This window comes from Mytilus edulis, chromosome 5 (genome assembly GCF_963676685.1).
Source record: "Mytilus edulis chromosome 5, xbMytEdul2.2, whole genome shotgun sequence".
In the NCBI taxonomy this organism is placed as follows: domain Eukaryota; kingdom Metazoa; phylum Mollusca; class Bivalvia; order Mytilida; family Mytilidae; genus Mytilus; species Mytilus edulis.
In genome coordinates, this window is record NC_092348.1 from 19552348 (window position 1) to 19575899 (window position 23552).

At 31.2% G+C, this 23552-nt stretch overlaps 2 protein-coding genes across 4 annotated transcripts in view; both read right to left on the reverse strand.

Moving 5' to 3' along the window:
* LOC139523158 (A disintegrin and metalloproteinase with thrombospondin motifs 18-like) overlaps positions 1-17670 on the reverse strand; it is an 87759-nt gene extending 70089 nt beyond the window's left edge. Inside the window, exons 1-2 of the mRNA XM_071316963.1 lie at positions 17569-17670; positions 15704-15798 (exon numbers count right to left, since the gene is read on the reverse strand). Of these exons, the coding sequence (XP_071173064.1) occupies positions 15704-15751 (48 nt within the window). The 5' untranslated portion in view covers positions 15752-15798; positions 17569-17670. The remainder of the gene's footprint in view (positions 1-15703; positions 15799-17568) is intronic.
* A 3194-nt stretch (positions 17671-20864) lies between these two features.
* The window catches only part of LOC139523159 (A disintegrin and metalloproteinase with thrombospondin motifs 18-like), a 68077-nt gene continuing 65389 nt past the window's right edge, over positions 20865-23552 (reverse strand). For 2 of the 3 annotated variants that reach the window (XM_071316964.1, XM_071316965.1), the window contains one exon: positions 20865-23218. In XM_071316964.1, the coding sequence (XP_071173065.1) occupies positions 23100-23218 (119 nt within the window). In that variant the 3' untranslated portion in view covers positions 20865-23099. The remainder of the gene's footprint in view (positions 23219-23552) is intronic. The other variant, XR_011664568.1, reaches the window with a different exon arrangement.

The window sequence follows — 23552 nt, forward strand, 5'->3', positions numbered from 1 at the left end:
TTTGTATGTCAAAGGTCTGAACATGTATGTATGCCAAATGACTGAACAAGTATGTACGTCAAATGGCTGAACATGTATGTATGTCAAATTACTGTAAATGTATGTATGTCAAATGGCTGTAAATATATATATATATGTTAAATGACTGTACAAGTATGTATGTCAAATGACTAAACATGTATGTAGGTCAAAGGACTGTACAAGTATGTATGTCAAAGAACTGTTCAAGTATGTATGTCAAATGACTGAACATGTATGTATGTCAAAGGACTGTACATGTATGTATGTCAAAGGCCTATACATGTATGTATGTCAAATGGATGTAAATATATGTATGTTAATTGACTGTACAAGTATGTATGTCAAAGGACTTAAAATGTATGTATGTCAAAGGCCTATACATGTTTGTATGTCAAAGGACTGAACATGTATGTATGCCAAATTACTGTACATATATGTATGTGAGGTGGAATTATTGTGGACCTATTTTCTAAGATGGAGATTGATTGATTGGTTGTGTTTTATGATACATTTTGTTGTGTTTTGATGAAGTTGGTGTGCCTGGAAAAAAATTACTGACCTTCAGCAATAAAACTGACAATCCTAGTCTATTAAGATTGGAGTAGAAATTACTCACATGTGCTTGATTGAAACAGAGTGTTTGAGAGGCTAGTGATATAGAAATTGGACTAAACAGACCACTGTACACCAAGGCCCCTTCTTTAAGATAAACATACATACAAGTTCAGATAATCAAACTTTGATATTACATAGAGTGGGGGGCCCATATTCGCCGTTTTATGATTTTGAGGTGTAAACACTTCAAAGGATGGCTGAAATGGAAGAAAAATGCCAATAAATTATAATTTTATAACAAATATGATTATTTTTTAAACTTAAACAAAATTACAGCACTTACTGCAAAAGATCGAAAAACGGACAACGATTTTCGGTCAATTTCCTGAATGAAAAACAGGATTTTCATAGATTTTTTTCTTAGCATTTTTTTGACTGACTGGCCTAAATTTCTGTTTTTTTTACACCTTTGAAATGTCTGCTGTTCATCTATAATGAAATTTATTTGATAAATATTATATAAAGCTGCAGTTATTTAGTTTTAAATAGATGTGTAAAAACGGCGAATATGTGTCCCCCATTGACAAAACTTCAGGAAATTTCAAACACCTTTTAATCTAACTTTACAGATGATTATTTTCAAACAAATATGTTTTCAAGCTTAGGAATGTTTTGCATTTGAAGTTATCTTCATATAGAAATATCAGTATACTTCAAAAACATATAGACCTGGACATAAACTGTAGAAAACATGGAAAGATATGGCGAAAATGAGCACCCCACTCTAAGAGATTTAAACTGGATGCAAAACAGCCTGAACAAAGTTTCATAACTCTTTAGTCACTCCAGAGCTTGTGTCAATGTCATAAGGAACAAATAAAGAAATAATAAAAAAAAACTGAACTAAGTAAAAATTAAAAATGCAAAATCCCTTAGCAAATGGCAAGATCAAAAGCTCATACACATCAAACAAATGGAAGCCAACTGTCATATTTCTGACTTAGTATAGGCTTTCCTTATGAAGAAAAATGGTGGGTTGAACATGGCTATCACAAAAAAAAAACATTTATAGAAAATTAACCCTAAGCATCGGAGATATCGCTATCCTTTGATATATATTTTTTAGTGTACATGTATATTAACTGAAGACAGGGATAATAAGTGCAACCCAATACTTTATATATTTTATGACAGAAGGAAATGTTACCTGTTACCTCGACAATTTAGATTGACTTAACTTTTTGACTCTAAATCAATTACATATCATTCAAATGTTTTGTAATATGCTTTACAAGTGTGATTTTTTTTGTGATGTTTCATATTTTGCTAGAAAAAATATGCAATTTTTAAATTTTCATCAATTTCAATAAATATCATGAAAAAATGAAAATTTAGCGTTTCAGCATTAAAGGAGTTAACAGACTATCACTGTACTAATTTGTGATCAAAGGCTTGTCAAAGTCAGTCCTCTTGTCATTTACAACTTTTATAGTAACTTAATTAAAACATGTAACTACTAATGACATTATTCAGATTTCAATGATTAACCTTACACAATGGTAAAGGTTCTATCCTATAATGTAAATGTCTTTTTATTATGATGTTAAATAATAAATCATGCATATTTTGACATGTGTTGTATTTGTGCATCATTTGTTTTCGGAAGTGTAATATTGTGCAATGCCCATGTCTTTTTGTCTGCGGTTATTAATTAAGTCCCACTGCATGATAATTTTTTTGAGATTGTTCAAATATCTGTAAAAATTCCTTATTTGTACATTTTTATCAATGAATGACCATATGATAGATATTTGATTACCAGATATATTTTCCTATTCAAATTCATTAATGAATTTTATGAAATATTTGAATGGCCATTTTATCATGAATGAGAGAATGATTTACTGGGTGGTGACCGAGGACACACAGAAGAAGGTTGGGTGATCTACCAAATCATAGTTTCACATCTTTAACAATACAGTAATACATATTTGATATAAAGATTATAACATCAGGTTTAAAATAGATTAGAATTAGTCCTAAAATAATTCATTAATAGATACACTAAGGTTCAAAATGGTGTAGGTCCATATTCAGGCTGGCCGAACCTTTCAATACTGGTGTTGTCAACGTATATTTGTTCCGCCTAACAGAAGTTCCAATTGAAACACCATCAATCCCCTATTGTTTTACTTTCTTAAAAATAATTTATACACCATACGCAATTTCTTAGTTACCATTTTAAAACAAATTGTGACGCACATATAAACAGAAAAAATTATGTACATTAAATTATACCCACACCTTCTTTCAATGCTTTGGGTATAAAAATTGTGTCATGAAAATCAGGTCCTACAGATTTTAAACTCTTGAATGCCAGGAATTTTCTTAACACTGAAATATAAATTTTCTATCTCATAGTAAAACCTATTCTTATTTTAATATGTACTACTGGTACATGTTTCTATTACTTTATTGTTGCATACAGAAATGTTTGGAATAAAAGATGAAAATTAGTTTTAATTATTGGGTTTCTGCAGCTCAAATTTCTTACTACAATATTAGGTAGTGAAAAAATGATTAATCTGCTCATGTTTCAATTATCATAAATCTAAATGAGTAGACGGAACAGGTCATATTCAGCTCAGATTCCCATAAAAATGATATAAAGTGGAATATCTGATATTAATTAAACATTGTTAATTCTTCCCTCACCTAGACTGGGATAGACCCCCACAGATATAAAGGTTCGTTTCATACTGTATAATTCTCTACTATTGACCATAAAATATCATTTAGAATGAAAATTTCCTCACCAGAAATATAGTCACTGAATTGCTCACCTGGAATACTAAAGTAAAATCTGAAAAGTACATTTTGAAATGAATGAGATTATGTCAAACTTGCTGATGGGTACTCGTAAGGTCTTAGTTAACATGGTGTTTTGTTGTGTTGTTGGGTGGCTGTAGGTGATCTAACATTATATTACGTTGTTGGGTTGCAGTTTGCGAGATATTGTGTAATTTGTGTTGTTTTGTAAGATAACATCATGTTTTTTTTTTTGGAGACTATATGTGAGTTAACAATATTATGTTGTGTTGTTGGGTTGCCGTATGTGAGCTAACATTGTGTTGTGTTGTTTGGTGGCCGTATGTGAGTTAACATTGTGTTGTGTTGTTTGGTTGCCGTATGTGAGTTAACATTGTGTTGTGTTGTTGGGTTGCCGTATGTGAGCTAACATTGTGTTGTGTTGTTTGGTGGCCGTATGTGAGTTAACATTGTGTTGTGTTGTTTGGTTGCCGTATGTGAGTTAACATTGTGTTGTGTTGTTTGGTTGCCGTATGTGAGTTAACATTATGTTGTGTTGTTTGGTGGCCGTATGTGAGTTAACATTGTGTTGTGTTGTTTGGTTGCCGTATGTGAGCTAACATTGTGTTGTGTTGTTTGGTTGCCGTATGTGAGTTAACATTGTGTTGTGTTGTTTGGTTGCCGTATGTGAGTTAACATTATGTTGTGTTGTTTGGTGGCCGTATGTGAGTTAACATTGTGTTGTGTTGTTTGGTGGCCGTATGTGAGTTAACATTGTGTTGTGTTGTTTGGTGGCCGTATGTGAGTTAACATTGTGTTGTGTTGTTTTGTTGCCGTATGTGAGCTAACATTGTGTTGTGTTGTTTGGTGGCCGTATGTGAGTTAACATTGTGTTGTGTTGTTTTGTTGCTGTAGGCAAGCTTTACGCTGCGTTTTGTTTTGGGGTGATTGTAGGTGAGTTAACAGTTGTGATGTTGAGTTACTGTGGGTCAGTAAACAATGTGTTGTGTTATTAGATTGCTGCCAGGTCAGTTAAGGTGTAATATCACCAGATCATGGTACATCACATCCGGTTGTTAACGAAAATAGGTCGAAAAAAATATTCCCTTGAATTTGACAGTTGTAGGTAATTAATCCTACATTTTATTGCAGTAAAAGATTTCTGTGTCATAAACATATGTCTTGGGTATTTCAAAGCACCATTATTTTTTTATTTGGGATTTCTATAGAATATTTTGTAATCTTGAGGTTACATGGTGACTAAACCTTGTACACAGATAAAATAAGGGGAGAAATTTGATTGGTTAACTTCCAGTGATGGTTATTTTCTTATATGCAATGAAATGTTATGTGAATTTTTTTTCTATAGTACTGGACAGGATAAAACTTTACTCATGCCAAGTATTTCTTTATTTGAAACAAAGACAAATTCTACAGATTTTTTTGAAAAGTGCACATTTAACCAAGACTAATAGGGGAAAATCAATGGTGGTATTACACCTAATATGGGAAGCTGTACATTCACCTTTGACCTTGTGAGTCATCTCATGTGTTAAAATTTCTTGTTATTTAAGTGAAATATTACAAAAAATGAAATATTCTGAGTGGATTGAGTCTCCAAAACACATTTTATGAGAATTTTTACTTGAAATACGACTATTCTATGAATATTAAGTTTTTTGGTTTTTTTTTTCTCCTTATTTCTTATATTCTGCTATGATAGAACATTTTCCTAGGAAATGCATAAATAGATATATATTTATAAGTTAATGAAATTATTTTTAATGCTGTAACGACAAATTATTCACTAAAAGAGAAGCCTTTTATGTCCATCTCTCGAATGCGGCGTAAATTTAATTTTGACGCAAGGGCTTATTGAAACCTCCTTGGAGACAGTAAACTTTTATAAGGATTGTTTATTCTGCTAACATACTTCAATTACTCATTTCTGATAACATTTATATCATAAATTAGTGAAAGTTACCCCATTATTTTTACTTATTGGTCTGAAAAGTTGAAATTTTGAGGAAATGAGAGGTATAAATTGACCAAAAGAGACCTTATAAAGAAGACAAAGAGGTCCATTAGTGGTATTTATCTTCCTAAAATCATCTTGAGTATCATATTCAACTGTTTGTAGACAGATAAGATAAATATTTGATAATTAATTGGTCCACACTATATTCTATCTTGATGCAGCTTGGTTTGGATTTGTCGAAGAAATTTTGCTCGAATCGCTGTAGATGTTGTCTTTCATTATACTAGATTTTTCTCAAACTATTGAACTGATTATGACAAAACTTGACAGAAATGCTTGAAATAACCAGTATAACAAAGGAAACTAGAGGCTCTAAAGAGCCTGTGTCGCTCACCTTGGTCTATGTGAATACTAAACAAAAGAGACAGATGGATTCAAGACAAAATTGTGGTTTGGTGATGGTGATGTGTTTGTAGATCTTACTTTACTGAACATTCTTGCTGCTTACAATTATCTCTATCTATAATGAACTTGACCCAGTAGTTACAGTGGAAAATGTTAGTAAAATTTTACAAATTTTGTGAAAATTGTTAAAAAAAAAATTACTATATAAAGGGCAATAACTCCTTAGGGGTCAATTGACCATTTTGGTCATGTTGACTTCTTTTTAGGTCTTACTTTGCTGTACATTATTGCTGTTTACAGTTTATCTCTATCTATAATAATATTCAAGATAATAACCAAAAACAGCAAAATTTCCTTAAAATTACCAATTCAGGGGCAGCAACCCAACAACAGGTTGTCTGATTCATCTGAAAATTTCAGGGCAGATACATTTTGACCTGATGAACAATTTTCCCCATGTCAGATTTGCTCTAAATACTTTGGTTTTTGAATTATAAGCCAAAAACTGCATTTTACACCCATGTTCTATTTTTAGCCATGGTGGCCATCTTGGTTGGCTGACCGGGTCACCGGACACATTTTTAAAACTAGATACCCCAATGATGATTGTGGCCATGTTTGGTTTAATTTGGCCCAGTAGTTTCAGAGGAGAAGATTTTTCTAAAAGATGACTAAGATTTACGAAAAATGGTTAAAAATTGACTATAAAGGGCAATAACTCCTAAAGGGGTCAATTGACCATTTCGGTCATGTTGACTTATTTGTAAATCTTACTTTGCTGAACATTATTGCTGTTTACAGTTTATCTTTATCTATAATAATATTCAAGATAATAACCAACTAGAGGCTCTAAAGAGCCTGTGTCGCTCACCTTGGTCTATGTGCATATTAAACAAAGGACACAAATGGATTCATGACAAAATTGTATTTTGGTGATGGTGATGTGTTTGAAGTTCTTACTTTACTGAACGTTCTTGCTTCTTACAATTATATCTATAATGAACTTTGCCCATTAGTAACAGAGAAAAATATTTGGTAAAAATTTACATAAATTTGCCAAATTAATGAAAATTGTTAAAAATTGACTATAAAGGGCAATAACTCCTTAAGGGGTCAACTGACCATTTCGGTCATGTTGACTTATTTGTAAATCTAACTTTGCTTAACATTATTGCTGTTTACAGTTTATTTCTATCTATAATAATATTCAAAATAATAACCAAAAACAGCAAAATTTCCTCAAAATTACCAATTCAGGGGCAGCAACCCAACAACGGATTGACCGATTCATCTGAAAATTTCAGGGCAGATAGATCTTGACCTGATAAACATTTTTACTCCATGTCAGATTTCCTCTAAATGCTTTGGTTTTTGAGTTATAAGCCAAAAACTGCATTTTACCCCTATGTTCTATTTTTAGCCGTGGCGGCCATCTTGGTTGATTGACGGGGTCAAGCCACACATTTTTTAAACTAGATACCCCAAGGATGATTGTGGCCAAGTTTGGTTAAATTTGGCCCAGTAGTTTCAGAGGAGAAGATTTTTGTAAAAGCTAACGCCGGACGACGCCGGACACCGGACGCCAAGTGATGAGAAAAGCTCACTTGGCCCTTTGGGCCAGGTGAGCTAAAAAGTAACAATCAGTATATTAACCAATAATAAAATTGAGAATGGAAATGGGGAATGTGTCAAAGAGACAACAACCCGACCAAATAAAAAAACAACAGCAGAGGGTCACCAACAGGTCTTCAATGTAGCGAGAAATTCCCGCACCCGGAGGCGTCCTTCAGCTGGCCCCTAAACAAATATATACTAGTCCAGTGATAATGAACGCCATACTAATTTCCAAATTGTACACAAGAAACTAAATTTAAAATAATACAAGACTAACAAAGGCCAGAGGCTCCTGACTTGGGACAGGCGCAAAAATGCGGCGGGGTTTAACATGTTTGTGAGATCTCAACCCTCCCCCTATACCTCTAACCAATGTAGAAAAGTAAACGTAAAACAATGTCTTCTTTACATGATGATATTTGGTTGCTGTAGGTAATTGCACATGTTGTGTTATTTGGTGACTGTATGTCATTTAATATACTGTTGTAGGGTTACTGCAGTTCACTTAACATTGTGTTGTGTTGTTGGGTTACTGTAGGTCACTTAACATTTATTAACAAGAATGTGTCCAAAGTACACGGATGCCCCACTCGCACTATCATTTTCCATGTTCAATGGACCGTGAAAATGGGTAAAAAATATAATTAGGCATTAAAATTAGAAAGATCATATCATAGGGAACGTTTGTACTAAGTTTCAAGTTGATTGGACTTCAACTTCATCAAAAACTACCTTGACCAAAAATTTTAACCTGAAACTCGCACTTTCATTTTCTATGTTCAGTGGACCGTGAAATTGGGGTCAAAAGTTTAATTTGTCTTTAAAATTAGAAAGATGATATCATAAGGAACATATGTACTAAGTTTCAAGTTGATTGGACTTCAGCTTCATCAAAAACTACCTTGACCAAAAACTTTAACCTGAAGCGGGACAGACGGACAAATGAACAGACGGACAAACGAACAGACGGACGAACGAACGGACGAACGAACAGACGAACGGACGCACAGACCAGAAAACATAATGCCTCTCTACTATCGTAGGTGGGGCATAAAAAAACTATTTTATAGCAAATATATGTTTTTTCTGGTTTTTTAAGGCAATTAGAATATCACAATCAAGGTGTTTTTTTTACTGGAATAAATTTAAGATTTTCCCTCATTTAAAATGAAATATTGTATAAATTAAAAACTTTGATTACTAAGTTTGTAACTTCTAAAGATATGGTAAAAAAGTAGGCAGAGATAGAAAAGAAAGGTAGCTCATATTGCCTATCACCAGGTGAGCTAAAACTTCATTATATGGCAGTGAAACTAGATCACTTTCATACAGTTCTTTATAAGAATCACTTCAAAACACTAAACAATATATTAATACTATAATTACATAGTCATGTATTGAGATCAATTGACAATAAAGTGTTTATTGATGTTAATCTCTGTGTGATAGGTAATTCATCTTTTCATAAAAAAAACTTAATTACTTTCTCAGTAGAATTATATTGTCAACTGTTAAACATTACTAGCTTGAATACAATTTAATTCATAATCTTTGTTTAAAATGAAGTGAGACTGTAACCTTCTCATACAAACAATTATCTATTGTGAATTTTTTTACAATTTTGATTTTTACTAGGACTATTGTACTATTGCACTATTGTACTTCGTACAACAGTCCCAGATTTTTATAATTATAGTTTGTGAAATGATAGGGGGAGTCGGAGGGGTCCTGATCCCGAAATCCTGGGCTTAAAAACATGAAATCCTGAGATCCTGAATTTAAATCCCAACATCTTGAAAAAAAAATTCCAGGATCCTGTTGAGTTTCTTACACTATTTTCATTTTCATGAATCTGTTGTTTTTTACATTATTTTCATTTTCATAATTATGGTGTGTAAAAACACTATTGTCTCATTGGGATATCTTTCCTTGCAGGGTTTCATATAATTACTATAATATTTTAACTGTTTTCATATTTTCTGTATGCTGAATAATGTGTTAAATATTTTCTGAAATCATGTGTTCTTTATCAAAATTAATTTCATTAATAGAATTATGTTTATTTCAAGTTTGTCTAATTAAATTGCCTGTAGCTAATTAGGAAATAATTGAATGTGTCACACATGCCTTTGAGCAGTACTCTTTTTCCCAGTGATTGTTTGATTTAATAATCAGCCAGACAGACAGGTGTGATTTTACTACCCTCAGGTACTTCTCTAAAGGCAATAGTAATACTTTTTGAGTATTGTGACATATTCATGATATAAATTTCTGGGTTGGTTTAACCAAAGGACAGTAATGAAAAACTGAGGAATTGTAAAGCCTTAAACATCTGCAGAAACTTAATGTCTAAAAATAGTGAAAAGGTTTAATGAACTATTTTATGATTGTGATAAATTGAAAGTGAAAGTAGCCTGATTAACCTTCAATAATGGATGCTGATTTAGTGGATGTGAAACAAATGTTTTCAGACATGATGAGAAGGGTCCAACCATGGACTCTTTCTCATTTCATCATGTGGTTAGACCTTAAATTAGCAGAATACAAAGTCCTAGGATACATGGTTCTGGATAAGAAGTCAGCCTATGATAAAGATCAAGCTACGGTGTACAGGCAAACAAGTAGAATTAATACTTCGTCTCCACTTTCAGAATCTTCGAGTGAACAAATATATGACTTACCTATTCAAGGGAAACAAACCAAACAGAAAAGATCACCAAATAAACTGAATGATTATATGGAAAGTGTCACTAATGCTGGGAGGAATGAAAGAACAGATAATTCAATGAAATTTGTAAAGCAGAACAGTCAGAACCAAGAATGTAAAAGACAAACATTTGAGTCTGGAAGTCAGGAGTGCAGTGAAAATAAATCTGTTGACAATAAAATTCAAAATCAAAGGAAACCAAGAAAACCAGGAAAAGTTTTACACAGCATTGTTAATAATTTAAAGCAAAACTCTATCAATAATCCTCTAGTGGGAGACTCAGGACCAGATTTATGCAAAACAGGGAACCAGAAGAATGAACAATCTGAGAGAGAAGTGTATCCTTCATATAAAACAAAAGATTCACCATCCTTACAAGGGAAATATCAAAATAATGGTATCAACACTCAAAACCACCAAGTAATGTCAAGTCTATCAAGAAGACAGGAAGTAACATCTGGAGCAATACATGATCATAGATTATCAAATAGAAACACAGAAATTTACCCATCCCAGGAATCAGAAGTATCTGTTGAGGATAGTGCACCTTTGTATAAGAGTCAACAGTTTAGTTCATTGATTTCACTTTCAAGGTCACGTGGAAGGAGACGAAGGTCATCAAATGAGGAAATTACCTACCCATTAATTAAAACCAAAGATAGTGAAATTACACAACCTTATGACGAACCACCAAGAGCTCAAAATCTAGCTGATTTTTATTTTGCGCAAAATCAGCTCGATGAACAATTTGCTGTAAGACGAGCAAAACAAAGTGTTTGCAAAATGACAGCAAAATATTATGAGAATGAAGACCCACCGTCAAACCATCAGTCTGAGCAAAATCATAATAGTAATCGATTAACACCAAGCAAATATGACAATGGAACTAAAATATTAAAGGATATGTCCATTAAACAGGAAGTTGCATCACCAGGCAGAAGTGAAGTTAACAGTCCAAGAAATTATGAAATTGAAAGAGAGAAGACACCAAACCCTCTTGAAAGTTCAATTCCTAAACAATTTAATGATTATGAGAGTCATACCAGTATGTCTAACACTGGTAATGAAATGGTGGTCAATGGAAATAACAGACCAGTTGTTGTAAAGTCAGAACCTCAAAATGATGAGGAATATAGCTCTTCAACAGGGAATTATTATAATCAATGTTACAGTTCCGACGGTGACGCTACAAGTTTCAAGGACACTTCAACACATTTTGAATATCATGGGGACGACATAGCAGAAGAATCTTACATGCAGGACAATTCTGAGTTGTATGGAGAAGATAGCAGCAATGATGTGCTACAGGGGTCTGCTGGGACAGACCAACACGATAATAAAATAATGAGACAGAGAAGTTATAAGAAAAGACAGTTGGAAAGTTTACCAAATCAAGTTCCAAGAGATGCTTTGTCAGGAAAGTTTGTTTGTGAACTGTGTAATAAGACCTTTACAAATAGATCATCTTACTTCAGACACAAGAGAATTCACGGAGAAAAGAAATACCGTTGTTTTGTGTGCGATAAAGCATTTCATAGGAAAGAACACCTTCAATCACATATTCATAGACATACTAAATCATTTCCGTTAAAGTGCTGCAAGTGTAGTTACGAATCTCACAGCTTGGATGAAGCAAATACACACTATCAAGATAGTCATAGTCATCTTGAAACAGAATCCACATACTGAACAAATTTGTAAAAAACTAATGTATGTTTATTGTTGAATTTTAGAATCTTGCCAAATATTGCAGTCTTTAAAACATTAGCTTAATTTGACTTGTAGATGTCTAAGAACTTTTTCAGTTTCTGGTTTATTTCTGTATATACATGTATTGAATAACTTATTTGCTTATTATTAAATGAAATTTTTCAATAAATATTTATTTTTAGTTTGTCAGTAGAATGAATATACCCTTGTAATAGGTACTAAACTATAGTCAAAAGCAACTACTACAAAATTTGGTGTGAGACTTAATCTATAAAAATCTTTTTTATTTCAATTTACCCTCAGCATATATTGCTCTTTAACTGTTGAAGGTTTTTGGTAGAATTCATATTGCTCAATAGCGCCGCTGAGGTTTTAAAAAAATAACCTTGACTTCCCATGAGGATCTTGCATGGTCAGACTCTATAATTAGTATTCTGTATACCTAGTGTTTTATAGACATGCGCCTTTTGTCAACTTTGTTTTCTTTTTGGCCATGGCAATGTCACATGTCAGTTACTCTTAGAACTTAAGTTTTTAATTGTCACCTTGCCATTTTTCTGTCTTAAGCTTTAAAGGCTCTAAATTGGTTCAGCATGCAGAGTTACTTCCCCCTTAGCTAAATGTTAAACTGTCTCACATTTACACAAATAAAGTGTTTATTGATGTTAATCTCTATGCGATAGGTAATTCATCTTTTCATAAAAAAAACTTAATTACTTTCCCACTAAAATAAATTTGTCAACAATTTAACATCACAAGTTTGAATATAGTTTTATTCGATTTTTTAATTCTTTAATAACTTTAACCTTCCCAATATAATCTATTGTGATTTTGACTTTTTCCATACATTTAAGGTGTGTGAAAATAAGTACCATCTTGCACCATCATCAAAAAAGATTTTTATTTCATTTAAATTTAATTTTCTGAAATAAATATATAAATGGGTTATAACTATATTTGAAAATCAACACCACAGACTTATTTATGAGATTCTCAAATTATCCCAGACTATCATAGCCTTAGCACTTATAGAACTGAATGATTTAATACATACTTAACAACATGCATTTTAATAAACATTTGTATGTTAGGGTCAAGCCCTGGCCATGGTCAGTGGGTCACTGAATAATAAATAATAATATACCTTATATTTCTTTTAAGTTAGTTAATGTTACTGAGTTTGAGATAATTACCATATAAATTTTAAATGACAATTATGCTGAGATCGCATACAAATTTTAAAAATCAAAGCATTTGAGGGTGTTCCCATTAAAATGCTTCATTGTTTATGAAGCCATAATTTGGCATGTGAAAGGACAAATCTTCAGTTAACAAAATGTAAATACCATTATACCGTATAACAATACTGTTTATGGAAATGTCAAAACCATGAAAATCATACCCAAAAGTTCAGAAGGTTTTGTAATTGAATATTGGGGACAATATAATTTATATATTCTATTACTGTTTAGGAAATGATTCATAGACAGCTCCCACCACACCCTTACTTCTAGTTTTTTACACGACAATTAAAAGAGCTTAAATAATTTGTACTATACTATAGCTATCTCTGGTTCAGTTTTCTCGTTGGCAAATCTTCTTACAACATATTAGGATGACTGTTATAAAAGTGAGAGGTTTCGCTAGCTGTTTAACCACTTTAAATCCACCATTTTCTTCATAGGAAATGCCTGTATCAAGTCAGGAATATGACAATTGTTTTCAATTCATTTGATGTGTTTTTGATTTTGTCATTTGAAAAAGGAACTTCCGTTTGAAATTTCTTTGGAGTTCGCTTTTTTTCTATCATTTTTACTTTTATCAATATGATCCATACCTTGCTAAAAATATCAAAACTGAGCTACATGTATCAACTAATCTCTAACTCAGTTATTTTTTATGTCCCATGTACTATATAAAAAAAACCAGTGAGAGAATGTATTGAACATAATACACAAAAAGGATACTAACACAGGATTTACAAAAATTATTGGACAGATATAAGAAGATATGGTATGAGTACCAATGAGACAACTCTCCATCAAAGTCGCAATTTGTAAGATCATGATGCTTTAACTGCACAAAATAGGTCAATGTGATCTAATTGTTGTAATCACCAATTTACAATCCATTGCTGAAACACTTGTAGAAATTATCTTTTATATCAAACATTCTGCTGTTATTCTCTTGCAAGACTATAATTCAACAGTGATGTTATATTTTATCAACATGTATAATGTCAAATAATGCAGTTAAATGAGTTTGTTATGAGTTTGTTATTTTTATTTTTATAACAAATACAAAGGGTATGCATAAATTTGAATGGGCAATTAAAGTTTGGTTTATCTCTCAAATGCTAGGTGAATGAGCTTAGAAGAAAAGCAGTAAATAGAAATTAACCCAGTCAAAAATCACAAATCATAGTGTAAATTCATAAATTATTATGTGCAATTGTTATTGGAATTTTTTGAAGAATGAAAAAAAATGCGAGTTATTACGATTTTAGAAAATATTTATACATATACATGTTTGTGTATTTTATATCGGAATGCAAGTTCTTATAATTGCATTACTCAAGCAGTCGTATTATTGCGTCAATAAAAAAACCTCAAAATAATTTCTGAATTTACAATTCAAGAATCAAAACAAATATCTCTTGAATTGAATCATATTTTGTTACCATGGAGCCAATGATGCCATTTCTATAGCATTCAGCTACTCACGAAAATTTACATTTGAACAAGGTTAAAAGTTGTACTTCCCATGCAGTCCAACAAACAAATAAAAACAACACTTATCTATTATGTCACAGTAAATCAGTAGTCATTTCAATGAAACTAGAATTAGTCACCCAAATATGCAATTTGTTTTAATCATAGTAAACGTAATACATGTTATTATCCTAACTTTATGACTTATTTAGCATAGAGCAGGAAGATCAGGGCAGAGTGGTTAAAGTGCACTGTGACAACACCTTGGTATACAATTAATTGGTTGCAGAATTGCAGAACCAAAAAAATAAATTTCAAACGCATGCAGTTTCTAATAACAAAATCTTTTTAATGACGTAACAGCTCATATGCAAAGTACAAAATGTATATGTGTATTTTTATTTACTACATCTGCATTAAATTAAAAAATAAATCTGTTTTTAAATAATGAAACAATAATGGATCCAATTTTTTAATCGAATTGGTCTTACATTATCTATAATTCCATTAATCAAAAGGAAGTAAATATCAATCTTAATTTGACTTATTTGTAAATCTTGATTGGCTGATCATTTTACCCCAACTACAAGACACCCCAATGATGATTGTGGCCAAGTTTTTAAAATTTTACCAAGTAATTTCAGAGAAGAAGATGTATGTAACAGTTAACTGATGACAGACCCTAAGTGACAATTAAAACTCACTTGGCCCTTTGGTCCAGGTGTGCTAGAAAGGCCTCCTTTAGACCACAACTTCCAATCATTATTGGCATTAGTAGAAACTTACATTAAATTCTTCCAAAGAATTATACATAATTTTGTGCAGGAACTAGTTAATGAGGGGGGATAGGACCTTTATCGGGACTCCGGGATTGGGTGTTTTTAAGCTCGGGATTTCGGGATTGACCCTTTCGGGATCCGGGAATCCTTTTTTTCGGATTTCGGGATGTCGGGATTTGCTTTATTTAAATTCGGGACCTCGGGATTTCGTTTTTTCAAGTCCGGGATTTCGGGATCAAGACCCCTCCTATCCCCCCTCGTTAATTCATGTTGCAGAAAAAAGTGGTTTTTTTTTTAAGTTACATAATTTTTATATATATACATTGAAAACACACTGAAGAGGTATTTTATCATGGTGGATACATAGATGCAAACTTTTCCTACATTTCAAAAGTGAAACAATTAAGTTTCTTACCATTGTAAACATGACCACCGACACTGCCAGCAGACGACCATTCATCATCCCAACACTGCAAGGACATCTTTTGACTGTATCTTCTGTGTTACAACCTGATTATATTTCAACACATTAAATTATTATGACAATTGATAATAAATGTTATTTATCACTTTGACTAGACATTCTGACTCAATTTTTTGTCATTTTAGATCTAACTGATATCTACCAACAGCCTGCATTCATTTTCATAATACATAACAATTTGGTACAGTTTATACTCTCTAATACTTAAATTCTCCAAACAAAATTCATAAAATCTTAATAATTTGGGATGCTTTTGAGATTATCGTATTAAAACTGACAAGATACAAACTGATAATTTTTATTTATTGGCTGTTAGATCTTTGATAAATAAGTAAACTATCAGATTTTACAATTAGATTATGTGTAAGGGGAGATAACTAAAGCTTTAGTACAATAAGTTTTTATGTTTCCACGTCTTAGGGTTAATCTAATATGCATTCAATATAATGTATACAAAATGTTTTTATCCTATAGAAAAAAATGAAATGCACACATAATGGTAATATTATGCAAAAGTTAAAACAATTTCTACCTCAACAAAGAAATTTAAGAGCTGTTTGTAATATATGTTTACATGTTTTTTTTACCTACATTCATGTTTAACTTTTACTATTATCAATGATTCATACCATTTCATAGGACTATTATTCATTGTACAATACGTTCAAAATACAGTTTTTTATATACCATTTTTATAAGATTTTTCTCACTGAACTAAAGAAGAGTATTAATACCTAACTTTTTACTTGAATAACAATTCTTATGTCTAACTTGTATGTTTTCTGTATGCTTTTAAACTTATTTCATCTAGTTAACTTTCCATCATATACCATATTATTTTATTTTTATTTTCGTAGTTATCAATGTCGTGTCTAATGTTGAAGAAAAATAAAATCACATTTTTTATATTTATTTTTGTGTCAAGTCATTAAATCTTAGGAGTTATTGGTGTGTAAAATTTGACTTCAGTCTCCTTGTCCTCCTACAAGTGTCTAAGGTATATTCTTGGTCCTTTAGTGTTAGAAATTAGTCTCCTATTTGTGCATGGAAATATATTGGCCCATTTGTGTATTGATAGTCTCTGGACTTTTCTTGGTCCATCAGGCTTCTTTCAAAAATAAGAAGTTGTAATAAGAAGTTGTGGTATGATTGCCAATACAACAATTATCCACCAGATACCAACATAATGTAGATTTAAGCAAATATAGATTACTGTATGACCTTCAATAATGCATGCAAATCCGTACAATATATAACATAGGACTATTCTTGGCACTTTCAGTGTTAGATTTAGCTGCTTAGTTTTCATGGACTAATCTGTGGAGTGATTACTGTAAATTCAGAAATAATTGCAATGTTTTTATTTTCATTAAAAATGCGACAGGGTTATAATCGCAATAAATTAACCTGTATGATTTTTCTCAATATCACAAAAATTAAAATTCTCATTTTAGTCTAAAATTACAAAATCACAATAATAAATGTGTGCAATAATTTCTGAATGTGTAGTATTCTGGGCACATAAGTGTTGACTTTAGGTACCTGCTCCACAGCATTTCTTGGCACATGCCTTATAATTATGCTTTCATGTACTAGGTATATTTGCTGATTTAACAAAAAAGTAAGTTAAATTTTGACACTCTGTATTTTGATTTGAGCTTACTGAATTGTTCAATTAGTTGTTAGTGGTTTATTTGGATAAAAATTTGTGATAATATTTATGAAGAAAAATTGTAAAATTAAATCATATGATATTTGATTGTAATGATAATAACTAGGGTAAATTAATTGTTTACCTTTTATTAATTATGTGTTATTGCAATAACATTGGTCTGTATAATCAAGTAGCTGGGACCATTCATCAAACTGTTACACCATTGGATGTTTTGATCTTACTAATAATATAATAAGTGCAATTATGATTTTTCTCATCAATTAAATTGTGTATTACATAATATCATGTAGAAATATGATTATTAAAGACATTGCATTTATCTTTTTGGTCAGTGTGTTTGATTGTGTCAGGTTCATTTTAGGCGCCAAATAAACCAAATTATGAATACAGTCCAATATTTTTAACAATTTTCCATAACGTTATTCTTTTCATTGTTTTTTGCCATCAGGTTGTCTGTCTGCCATTGACTTTGGGGTTTAAATATCCCTTTGGTTTTAACCACCTCTCTTCTAGAACAGTCTGCTGAGTGACCTAGGACTCCTATAAAGATGTGTGGTGTAAATGCTATTGAGACAATCCAAAGAAGAAAGGAAAACAAGATTCTTTGCAGCACTCAACAATGAGCAAAACCCATTACAAATATTAAGCCCATTCACAAGATTTTTTGCACTCTTTGCCCATTCAAACAAGAATTTTCCAACTACCGGTAACCTTCAATGAGTTCATCATGGTTATGTCTAATAATTGAGGAATTTGTATTTTTCTTAGCAAACTGTTCAGCAGAAGTCTGGAAAAACTACTTCTGTAGTCCTCAAATCTAAAAAAGAATTGGATGAAAGTTGTAATTCATACAATCATAATTATAGATTTGAGATCCATTCAGATTACTAGTAACATTGATGAATAGAAACAAGATGAGTTCAAATATCCTACATTAACATCTGTCTGATTAATATAATTGCTTACATTCATTTTATTCTAAAAATACCGCTGACTTGTTTTCCACATGATGTCTTGTCATTTCCTATTGAATAAAAGATGGTACAATGTACTTGCTTAATATATAGTGTTGAATACTGCATGTATGTATTTTGGATGATACTTCTTGATTGAAACTATAAAGTTTGAAAAAAACTGACCGCTTGAACAAACAAATAATACTGTGGATTCATTAGCATTTGTTGGATTCCGTTTTCATGGGTTTTGAGGGTGCTGTTGAACCACAATTTCAAATGTTCTAGAGACATTGGTTAGGTAAAACCACAAAATTAAATATCCATGAAAAACACAATTTTGAATCAAGTCACAAAATTTAGTACCCCAAAAAATAAATGAATCCATAGTAAGGGAGCTACCATTTGATTTTTATGGAGGGGGGGGGGGGGGGCTAGGATGAAAAATTGTGTCCTGCCTTTTTTTAAAGTTGTAATCTCTGTCCTGCCTTTTTATTTTTTCAGTCTATTAGGTCCTGCCTTTTTTTTTTCTTAGCTTATCCTGACTTTTTTTTACAACAATTGTCATCCTGCTTTTTTTTTTGCCAAGTTACTCATCCTGCCTTTTTTTTTTTTAACTCAAAATCTGTCCTGCCTTTTTTTCTTCAAATTTCATCCTAGCCCCCCCTAAAAATCAAATGGTAGCTCCCTAATTGGTCAAATGATTAACTAGTTTTTCTTTGCTTTAAAAAATATCATCCAGTGACAAAATGTTCATGTGTATTCAAGATTAGCATACGAAACCTATAATACATATATTTTTTCAGATCATAAACAACAAGATATAATATTGGTTTCTCAAAGCTGTGTGTTACTATATAAATCTATAATTTGAATCTTTAAAAAAAAAAGTGTGCAAATGAAATTTTTGTACTACATTTAAAGTTTTGTCATTATAACCAAATTAGTTTGTCCATGTCTGTACCATATATCAAGTTCTACCAGTATCACCTATGCATTTTCATTTCTCTTGTGTTTTTTTTTCTCCATTTTACAAACAAGCAAGGGTAAACAATTTAACATAAGTTGCATCAGTGAAATTTCTGAATATGACTGAATTTTGTGTAAAAAAAACTTCAAAATCAAGGTCTTAATAAACTTACCATTAGCATTGATCAATGGAAATAAGGTTGAGAACAGACAACCATTTATTAACAGATATGAAGACATCACAATGACCCTATGGTCCAAATTCATCTGCTAAATCTCTCTAAGTAATTATGAAACTGATCTCTTATCAAAATCTTTAGTCTTTCACCATGAAAATGAGGTGAAAGTCACAAGAACCTTATCATTTATTTCAAAGATAGTGGACCAATAAATAAAAAGACAAACTAACATAATCATGAAAGTTTTAACTTTAAAGAAAGAAAATGATTTCAGAATCAAATTAAGATGATCTTTTAGTTGAATTATCACAAAATGACATGATCAGGACATCTTTACTGTGATCAATGAATCATTCAAATCAGGTCATATGACCCAGTAAAACAGTGATCAATGAATCATTCAAATCAGGTCATGTGACCCAGTAAAACAGACATGCATCCCTTACAATCATTCTTTTACACAAAATATTGTTGGCTTTTCCTAAAGTGTCAGAGAAACTGAAGGTATTCCAGACACTCCATACTAATTATGAGGACACAATATGGACAAATGTCCCCAAACTGATAGACATGTACACCTTGAAATTATTCTTTCATAACGTTTAAACAATGGATTCATTTTTTTTCTTCAATGCAGTCATGAAACCATGAAAATGAGGTCAAGAACAATGAACATATAGATGTTCTGCAGTAAGAGTGAGACAATAAACATTTTTGCCAATCATTGACCATAAACAGCTGAAGTGATAACTTATGTTTTGGAGACTGAATGACAAAACCTAAGCATACAAACCCATCTATGTCAGATTACAACCATTTACACAACTGTAAATAGTCCTTATAATCATCATGTAGTGGATTTATAGTTTTTTCCTTCCTTTGGTTTTCAATTAATTATGCATTTTATCCTAATGTTTATTTTTAGCTGTGGCAGCCATGGTGGTGGTCGGTTGGAACACAAAAAATGACATTCTTTATACTAAATAGTGGGTACCATGAGGATTGTTTATGTAAAGCTTAGACAAATTGTTCCTTTGTTATTTTCTGAAATTTTTTACTGAGAAATGTCATAATAGTGTCACAAGATGTAAAACATATGTGATTGAAATTGAAAGATAAAATGAGATGAGAAATAGGAATAACCAATTTATCAAAGTAACAACACTTTAAATGCAGTTCTTCATCTAAAATATTTGTCCAAAACCTTTTACACTGAACTTATAGATCACAGCATACTGCAATATCAAAACATCTCCTCATCTATTATTTGGCAATTTTTTTTTTATATCAATTAATTTAAAATAAAGATAAAACAATAACTGTATCAAATATTTATTAATGACATTGTTCATATAAAATACTTAATTGTATAAAACACATATATATTACTATCATCCTGAAACATATCTTAAAATTTACAATTGCACAAGACTATGTGAACATGAGTTGTCTCCCATACATTAGCTAAAATAAAAGCAATGCATTTAGTGGCAGACTAACATTTAAATAAAAGGGCTTCACAAAAGAGACAACTGCAAAACATGAGTATAAATGATAGACCTGATTTGATTGCCAAAGAACCATACTTTAATGTGTGTAACAAAAGACTCATGATAAAAGTGAAAATTAATCTATTTTCTGTTCCATATTTAACATAAAGCATACCTAGTAAAATTATAAAGCTTAAAAAGCTTGTTATATGAATCTCAGGGGTATGAATTGTTTTGCATATTTACAAAAGAAATAAAAGAAAAAAACTCCATAGATTTCAATGGAATTCATGCATTTACAAACTGGCAGGTTTGATACACTGGCTCATACAAGATTGGTCTACCCTGATTCATTTGAAAACAAGTGTCCCTTGATTTATATCATGGAGCAAGATGGATTGAGTTTTAAATTTTACTTTTGTATGTATGAAAACCCTGCAAGCATGTCTACTGGGAATTTAATATTAGTATGTACCCAGTACAGTAAATTAAGAAATTATTGAGTGCATTATTATTGCGATTTTGTCATTTTAAACTAAAAAGCAATTTTAAATTTTGAAATGTGAGTTTAAATTATTGCAATTAAAACTCTGTCACTTTTTTTCGCAATAATTTCTGAATTTACAGTACTTAAATCCTTCAACAATACTGTCTAATAACCCTTAAATGGTGGAATTTTTAAACGAGTCTTCATTGATACATAGAGAACCTACTACGAATGGGGAAAGGGTACAATTCCACATTAAGGATAATAAAAAACCTGAAGCTCTAAAATAAAGAAACAAAAATTTAAATGGTTAACAAACTGACCATTTGATTTGAGAAAAGTTATCAAAGTTTATTTATTACAATAACGACAGTTAAATTCACTGTTTTTCTTCACAAGAAATAACAAATTCATATATGACATTTTAAATGAATATCTAAAAAAAAAATCAATACAAACTGTACATCTGACATTAACATGGTGTAATATTAATAAACAATAATGTAGAATTAATGTGTTGACTTATTTCACCAATCTCTAATTTTCTAATTTTGTTCCCATGCCATTATCCTTATATTTTTCCTTATTCCCACAGTTGTAAAATTCTGTCGAATATATTTCTAAAGAGTTAGATTTTACACAGTAAATTCTTTAAGGACTATTTCATTAAAGACATGTAGAAACAAAAAGCCGACCATTTCTAACTCAGGATGACGGCAACTTCATATATAGGTTAATTAGGTTGGTGGTTTTTTTTTCTGTCTTGTTTAGAAATTTATCCATATAACATGATTCTTATAAGGACTGGCACATAAATATTAGCAAACATTCAGTAGAAATAAAAACTAAAATGAAACATGGAAAAGGTCCAAAAATAACTCCCTTCCCTACTCAATAATATTCAATTTATATGAATATAACCTTTTTAAAAAATGCTGCTTCCTGTTTCAAGTAAGGATAAAAGTTTACAGATGGCAAATTGCAAAACATAGATAACATTTTAGCATGGTATTCCTAAATATATAATGTATCCAGATATGATCATATCATAGAAGACTGATACTTTAAAATAGGATTAATATATTCAGCTATTTACAATAATTTCTTGTGATTTAAATATCAGATACAGCTATTAAAAAAAATCCCTCAAAAAAACATTTTAACAAATATAAATAAATACAAAGCTGTATAGAGGACATTTTGATTGGTTAAAAATACAGCATCAATAAAATACAATATCAAATATACACATATTAAATGTAAAACACAATGTTTATGTTTGCTGGTACCCTTTGGTTGATGAAACAAAATGACAAATTAATAAACATTTTGTAAAAGATTGTCATGTAACATGAAAAAAAGATGCAAATTATGATAAATATTACTAGGTAATGATTAAATATAAATATCCTATACATTTCAATGGTCTGTCAAAACAAAAATCATATACAAAATCTTTTTCTTTTCATGTCTTTTCCATAAAACTCTTGTAATTAGTTTCAAATGCAAAATTGGAGTATCCCTGAATATTGGAGACCACGAACTGGTTCCCTGAATATTGGACACAGTAATTATTATCCAGTGAAGAATCCACGACAGGAACGACAACATTTTGAGCCATAAAATCTGTGATGACATATTCCATGTTTTGGAACTAAAAAGCACCATTTGAATTGGTCTGTGCACCTTGGATCTGAAATATTAAAGAAGAACTGGGAGATGATCTACCCCATTAAGAAACAACAGTTTATTAATAGACAATTCCCAAGTCTTGTAACTTATTCATGCTGACTTGAAGCTTTGAAACTTTTTATTTCACTAAAAGCCTCACAGGTGTAATAGTACAATAAATTTAACAACAAATATAATTAATGCATGTCCAAACATATATACATATGAAGTTGATGTAATTGCAGCTGGAAATTGAACATTACAAATACGATTATTTGAATACAAACATAACATTTTTGCAAAATGCTGACATCCAAAAAGTTTATTTTGAAAATTAAACACATTTGTTTTGACCT